Source organism: Megalobrama amblycephala, linkage group LG4, assembly GCF_018812025.1.
Source record: "Megalobrama amblycephala isolate DHTTF-2021 linkage group LG4, ASM1881202v1, whole genome shotgun sequence".
Lineage (NCBI taxonomy): Eukaryota > Metazoa > Chordata > Actinopteri > Cypriniformes > Xenocyprididae > Megalobrama > Megalobrama amblycephala.
Genome location: NC_063047.1, coordinates 55,572,904 through 55,580,622, shown reverse-complemented (window position 1 = coordinate 55,580,622; position 7,719 = coordinate 55,572,904). Strand labels below are relative to the sequence as shown.

Genomic DNA, 7,719 nt, shown 5'->3' with positions numbered 1-7,719 from the left:
AATAAATAAATCCAAAAATAAAATGAATGCATACATACATACATACATAAATACATCTAAAAATAAATGTAAAAATAATATATAAATATAAAAATAAATTAAAAAAAGTTTTAAAAATGTAAAAATGTATAAACGCAGAAAATAATAAATTAAGGGGAAAACATTTAAAAAATGAATTTTATTAAAAATGAATTATATTTATTTTATTGTCATTTATTCATTAATTTATTTTCCTATTATCACATTTATTTACCTATTTGTCTATTTATTCATCTATATATTTATTTATTCATTCATTTATTTATTCAATTATTCATTTTTAATTTCTGCAGGTTTGGTCCTCCATAAAACGTTAAATTCAAATAGCCCTTGCCTGGTAATAAATGCAGTCTTGGCCTTATCCTTAGGTGCTACCTCTACCTGCCAATATCCACTTGCTAAATCAAGGGTACTAAACCATTTTTGCATTGGCCAGACTATCCAAGGCATCATCAATTCAGGGGAGGGGGTATGCGTCCTTGCGAGTGACATCGTTCAATTTCCGATAATCAACACAAAAACGCAACCCACTGCCCACGGGCTACAAGAAGGTTGAATAATACCTTGATCTTGCATCTGTTTAAGATTGTCAGCCACTTCTTGTTGTAGGTGAAGCAGAACCCTATCAACAAGAAGGTTACATTCAACTCCCCCCACCTTTACTTTTAAATACACCCCCATCCCACTCCCCTCACTGGGCACTGCAGATCTAAGGCCTGACATTGGGAGGGGGGCTGGCATTTGGCCTTCTGAACCAGCCCCCTCTAGTTTCCCTGTACATATGGACAGTCTCTCCTCAGATGTCTATTACAGCCACACGCCCAACACACCCTTTCGACCATTTTATCCACATTTGCCCCTGCCCTACTCAGGTTCTTCCCCTCCATTGCCCTACTATCCACTCCTCTCTGTGCCACCTGCATATTTTGTACAGTAACCTGTAGAGTTTTAACCTCCTGCCTTAAACCCTCTACCACCTCCAATAAGGCATGAAATTGGGGATCAGGGGAAGAGCCAGCTGTCAAACCACGGACTCTGGCATCTGCATGGGAAGAGTTTTGTTCTAATTCTCTTATAAGCTCAATTTCAGCAGCTACATTAATAGCTTCCTCTAAAGTTTTTAATTTGGCTGTTCGGAGTTGAACCCGCAAGTCAGTACGACCAATGTTTGTTATGAACTGATCTTTTGCTAAAAGATCTTGTGTAGCAAAATCTACAGAAGGGTAGGCTTTACCAACTAAACGCCTCAAAGCATTGCCAAATTCTCTTGCCGTTTCACTAGGGAAACGCTTACGTGATGTAAAGTTTACACGATTCCATTCATCACCATCACAAGGTTGTAAACATTTGGTCATAGCTGCTTTTAAACTTTGATAGTTAGCTTTATCATTTGGGGTCAATCCACTATATATATATCTCTTGCCTTGCCTGATAACAATAAGGACATAAACTTCAGTTTTAATGTTTCATCCCAACCATTCACTTCAGCTGCCATCTCAAACTGTTCAGACCAGTCTGCCCATTCCCGGCCTGCCCCGTAAAAGTTTCTGGCATAAAAACAGGGCGCTAAAACTGGCCTGTTTGAGAAGGCATTGTCATTTGAATGTTACTAGATACTGGTGTTGGTTCATCAGACTCCATGATTCAACAATAATATAAGAAAAAGGAAAGAAAAATCCCACCGCTGTCACCAGTGTAATAATTATTTGGTTCTTTCTCGCTTTTTAACATTGGGTCACGTGGTCGGTATCAATCTAGACCACTCTGCTGCCACCACCTTTGTTTAACCCAGTCAGGTCCAGGATAATCAGGAGTCTGAACAACCACAACACCAATATTAACAATAAAGTATTTTTTATTAACACATTAATTAATTAAAACTTTGGCTTTAGTTTAACATTAAACAGCAGTATAAAACCCAAATACACACTGCAAAACCCAATTCATTACTTCAATTCATAAGATACCAGTTATCAGTGCCAATATCACTCCAATTCAACACACGTGTTCTATAAAACAATCAATATGAATGTCACACGTGCACTGCTGCGGTCTCACTCTGTTAGGCATCAATAAACAAACCCACCCAAAAACACAAGAAAAATATTACATAGAACAATAAAACCACACTTCCCTCGTCCAGTCACTGATCACAAACAGCTCACAATGCATCCATTTAAGTTTGCCCTCGTTCACATAACGTTTATCCTGCACAGGATTCAAAGCGAAAATCAGGCCTGTTCTCTCAATTCCATCTGCTCCTTAAATCAAGTCTGTCCATTATCTTTGCTCCAGGTGATTCACATCAATCAATCAACCATACCGCTTTTTAAAAGTTATTTTTTTCTTTTTTCAGCATTGCAACCTCTTTATTTGCATTATCCAAAACTATAGGTGCAGTGATGCCGAGGCTCGTAGCCTACTGGTACATCACTGAAACTCATTCAGGCTCATAGTTGGTATATACGTGCAAGTGTGGTATTATAGCTACTGTAAAACGGGACATCCGTTTACTGCCACTGACTCGTCGTTTCTCACTGTGCCGCTTGTAGACAATATAGCTGCATGGACATGGACACTAATGTAATCCGTTTGCTTATAATGTTTATACAGCCTTCTATTTGCTGCATCGAGCTGTGCCGCGCCGCTAACTCGCGTCAGGTAGAGGTAGCTGGGAATCTGTGTATGATCATAATTCATGCATAGCCTTTATCCTGTTTCACTGATCCTGATGGCAATATAAAGAATATACTCCAAAAATCATCCCCGTCCGAATGATGGCTGAAACTTTACTGATGAGTTTCATGAAGTTTTATTGTACATTAGCTACCATGAAATGTCCGTTTTAAACTCCAGACAATCACTGTAAGAGCTTATGCCTTTTCAGGGTTGCTTAAAAAACTGGTAAACTTTTAACCATAAGAAAACTCTGATTAAACATAATAATGTGCAGACACGTTCTCTTATTCATTACTGCAGTGATCAGTAACACTCAGACCATAATACCCATCAAAATAAGAACCGCCTTTTGTAAGACGGATAATGCAGACCTTATATAATTACACCAACAAAAATATGTACAAAACAAATTAAAAGATCAATCACAATAAAGTCTGTTACATTTTGTAAACGGAGTGTTTTTATCATGCAAACAGCACTTAAGCTCAACTCGAACAAGCGCCCATGGTGAAATATGGAGCTCCTTTCAGAGTCTGTTGCCGCCCCAATTGTAAAGCAAAACGTGATTGGTTATAGCGAAAGTGTGCTGTGATTGGTGATTGGTCAGCGCCACTTGGTCGTTATCTGATTGGCTTTAGTAGTCAGTGGGTGGAGTCGACCTATGTGTGGATTTGTCTGAGGTCCTGACGCTAGAATTGTTTCAAAATCCACAAATGCGCAGGAAGCAATTCACAAATGTATAGGTGGTGATTCACAAATAAATGCAGGCAGAGTTGTGACATAAAATCATATTTGTGAATATGTTTTTTATTACCAAATCTCATTTTATTTATTTGTGAATTCAATTATTTTTTGTAAAACTCCTAACATATATTTGTGGATCTCATTCTATTCATTTGTGGATACGATTATTTTTTGTGAATATCTTTAAATTTATTTGTGGATCATAATTTATTTATTTGGAATTTTGCTACAATCCTACCCCCATATAAATGAGCATTCCCACTTCCTGCTTCACTTGTATGCAGGTTCTTTTGGCTACGACGATGCCAGACGGTAAACTTATAGGGACAATTATTATATTAAGTATATGCGTTACAGCCGCCATTCGTAATTTAAAGGAAGGTCCGATGATAGGGCCAGATTCTAGACAGTATAAAGTTGCATCTTTACCGACTGAGGATCACAGAAATGATATTACAAACGTGCCGTCTAGCAGAGTTGCACCTGTGCAGGTGCTTTGCACTGAGCGAAGCATGATTGTGCTAATCAGAGCGGACCTTCACTCCAACGGCCGTCATGTCACTGCTGAAGAGTTTAGCCTCGGCTGGTCAACCGAGAGCTGCAAAGCCTTTCCGTATAGTGATACTGAATATGTGATTAAAGCAGATTTGCACCAGTGTGGCTCTGAATTAAAGGTATGTAAGAGTTCGTTTTGTTTCGGGGGGAGGGAAGTTAAATTAAATATTGTTTGTCAGTGTATGTCAAAAATAAATAAATAAAAAATAACTGCATGTTCAGGACTATAGTAATCATGTGTACCAAGTTTATGTATTTTAATTTGATTGAATTATTAGACTACTGGAGATCATTTGGTTTATTCAAACCAACTGATCTACGCTCCTATGCAGAACAGCTTCGGTATTGTTAGGACAAGTGCCGCTTCTATTCCTATTGAATGTCACTACAAAAGGTTTGAACTTTGTATGGTTATAATCATTTATACCTCTTCCTTTCTGCTGTCTAGCTGCCTTTTTACTGTATATTTGCTGCAATTTATATCTCAGGACCCACTTTGTAAGCAGTATTGTTGTGAAGCCTTCCTGGGAGCCATTTACATCTACCAAAACAGAATTGATTGGGTTTTCCTTTTATCTTATGAATGGTAAGTTTAGGTTTAGGATTAAATAAACTTTAAAAAGTGGGGTTTTCCTGAGATTTTTCTTTTATTTTTTTTTATAGAAGACTGGAGGACTAAAAGGTTATCCTATGTGTACCACCTTGGGGAAGTGATGAATATCCAGGCTTCTTTATTGATGGCTGAGCATGCTCCTTTCAGATTAGTAATGGACAGTTGTGTGGTCACTCTGGAGCCTAATGCCGCATCACTTCCCCGCTACGTGTTCATTCAGAACCATGGGTCAGTAGGGATTTGGGACTTTCCAGTGCATTAAAAAAAAAATAGCCAATGATATCATAAGCAAATTTATCTTTTTCCTATAAACCATTCTTTTCAATGAAATGTTTGAGTAGTTCATTCATTATCATGTTTTGAGTGATTGCATCTGTTTGAAATTAACTGAATTGCACATGTACTTTGTAATATCACCATTCATGAGGTGCTGTAAAACTTAAAACATCATGTCACGCTGATGATTATTCTTAATGGCATGATTATCCAGTATTTGTCCTTAAATGTTGACAAATGTAATTTCTATCCCTTATGCTGTAGATGTCTTGTTGACTCTAAAGTGCCAGACTCTAGTGCCCGTTTCATGCCCAGAAAACAAAATAATGTGCTTCAGATGCAGATGGATGCTTTCCGTTTCCATGAAGACCACCGGAATGCTGTGAGTCCTATATAAACTAAAACATTTCACTCCTTATAGAACAGTGTTTTGAGAGAAGTACTAAGTATTTTTTTTCCTGTTACTTAAAGGGATAGTTCACCCAAAAATGAAAATTTGATGTTTATCTGCTTACCCCCAGCGCATCCAAGATATAGGTGACTTTGTTTCTTCAGTAGAACACAAATGATGATTTTTAACTCCAACCGTTGCCGTCTGTCAGTCAAATAATGCTAGTGGATGGGAACTTCTACTATAAGAGTAAATAAAACTTGCATAGACAAGTCCAAATTAAACCCTGCGGCTCGTGACGACACATTGATGTCCTAAGACACGAAACGATCGGTTTGTGCGATAAACCGAACAGTATTTATATAATTTTTTAACTCTAATACACCACTATGTCCAACCGCGTGCAGCACTCGTTAGTAAGGTCTGATCGCGCTCTGACAGCGGCAGTGATGTCTCGCTCTCATTGAAGTATATGCGCGAGACATCACTGCCGCTGTCAGAGCGCGATCAGGCCAAATTAATCGAGTGATGAATGCAGTTGGACATAGTGGTGTATTAGAGGTAAAAAATTATATAAATACGGTTCGGTTTCTCGCACAAACCGATCGTTTCGTGTCTTCGGACATCAATGTGTCGTCACGAGCCGCAGGGTTTAATGCCGCAGACGGCAACGGTTGGAGTTAAAAATCATCATTTGTGTTCTACTGAAGAAACAAAGTCACCTACATCTTGGTGAACTATCCCTTTAAGGACCTGTGACTTTTTATTCATAAGTTGCTTTGGATAAAAAAGCATGCTAAATGAACACACAAATTAATAAATCTTTTTTTCTATAGATCTATATTACATGCCAGCTGAAGATTGTTGATATGGAGTTGAATATCATGAACAAGGCCTGTACCTATTCTGGAAACAGGTATGCGTAAAGTTGTTATTGCTAAAAAATAAAACGTGCTTACAAGAAATTCAGCACTTTTTATTTCACTGGCATGATTTAATGATACAGTATAACAACACCACAGGATAAAGAATTTCAAAAACAATTAAATTCTTCATCTTTTACAAATCAAGCACAGCGTTAGTTCTGACAGATTACGTTAGTCAAGCTTACATCAGCTGACTCAGCTGCTCCATGTCAACCTATATGAATTTGACGCCTATCACAACACTCCTGTATAAGGTCCATTCATTATTATCGGCAGTTTTATCACATTGCTCAGGAGCTAATTATCCTCCTCCATCCCTAGCTCCTCCTCTCGTCCAGTCAGGACTTGGCCTTCTGATATACATCTTTGAATCAGACTCATTTTCTTGGGTGCTCTTCCTGCTCTTATTCATGCTGAATGGGCAGGGAGTTCTTGCTTAGAACAGAACCATACTGCCAATCCAAACTCTATGCTAATTGTCAATCATCTTTAATGATAGTGGTCCTGACAGAAATATGCATATGTGAACCTAAGGGTATAAGAAAACAAAAAATACAAATAAAACTTGTTTGAAATGCAGTATTTGCATTAGATTACATCTCAAATATTTATGATGCCTTCTGTCTCATTAAGTTGACTTGTTGCTTTCTGAAGGTGGATCAGTGTGGATGGTAAGGATGAGGTTTGTGAATGCTGTGAGAATACTTGTGATGTCATCAAACAGAAACATTTTGGCAAGTGGAGTAGACTACCAAAAAGGTCAGTCAGTAGAGGTAAGCTTTAACCTAGGCCACATCATGCCAACAAAAGGCAGTACCATGTGATTTATACAGTTTCTTCAGTTTTCTGTTGAGACCATCACAACTCAAGAAGCAGCAGAAGAACTATGGAAAACTACATTCTACATTTTCCCCTCTGCTTCTTGCTACCTTTCATTGTATACTATGAATATCGTTGGATCTATGAAAAATTGCTTCTTTTTTTTTTTTTCTCCTTTCAGATAAAACGGAGTCCAACACAGTGCTGCTTGGTCCCATAACAGTTCTTGGTTAAATTCTGTGCAAATCATGAAAAATAAAAATGATTGTCAGTCTTTTTTGCATTGTTTTTATATGATTTAACCACTTAATTTGAAGGCCTTTCTCATCTGTTTATAATTTGGGCTGGTCTGGATGCTCAAATGAAACAAACAAAAACAGAGCAATGTTTTCATGCTGCCACAGAAATGGAGCTGCTAATATAAATATTTCTAAACTGGTTTTCCAAACCGTTCCATCTTCCATTGTTTAGAAAAACATGTAATTCTGCCCCAGACTTACACCCAATGTTCCCTCTTATTTTTTTTCTTGCTGAGCAAAACTTTTCTCTGTTGAGCGCACATTTTGGTCACCTGAGCAAAACATACTTTATATCAGACCTGTACAATGAATGTAAACACACACAAAAAAAAATGGTTTTATCATGCAACTGTAACCTTTAACTTTAATGTGCCATTT

At 37.7% G+C, this 7,719-nt stretch overlaps 1 protein-coding gene across 1 annotated transcript; it reads left to right on the top strand.

Moving 5' to 3' along the window:
• Positions 1 to 267: 267 nt before the first annotated feature.
• LOC125267981 (zona pellucida sperm-binding protein 3-like) lies at positions 268 to 7,316 on the top strand. Its single transcript, XM_048190095.1, has 8 exons — positions 268 to 4,136; positions 4,296 to 4,411; positions 4,506 to 4,603; positions 4,681 to 4,858; positions 5,171 to 5,288; positions 6,134 to 6,213; positions 6,878 to 6,996; positions 7,224 to 7,316. The coding sequence occupies exons 1-8, from the start codon at positions 3,711 to 3,713 to the stop codon at positions 7,274 to 7,276; spliced, it is 1,188 nt and encodes a 395-aa protein (XP_048046052.1). The 5' UTR covers positions 268 to 3,710; the 3' UTR covers positions 7,277 to 7,316.
• The last annotated feature ends 403 nt before the right edge of the window (positions 7,317 to 7,719 follow it).

What these genes read in the sequence shown, in the direction of transcription:
- LOC125267981 (XM_048190095.1), top strand. Translation starts at nt 3,711, where the DNA reads ATGAGCATTCCCACTTCCTGCTTCACTTGTATGCAGGTTCTTTTGGCT. An exon ending in ATTGAATGTCACTACAAAAG is followed by an intron (nt 4,412 to 4,505) that starts GTTTGAACTTTG and finishes TTTATATCTCAG; the next exon opens with GACCCACTTTGTAAGCAGTA. An exon ending in ATGAAGACCACCGGAATGCT is followed by an intron (nt 5,289 to 6,133) that starts GTGAGTCCTATA and finishes TTTTTTCTATAG; the next exon opens with ATCTATATTACATGCCAGCT.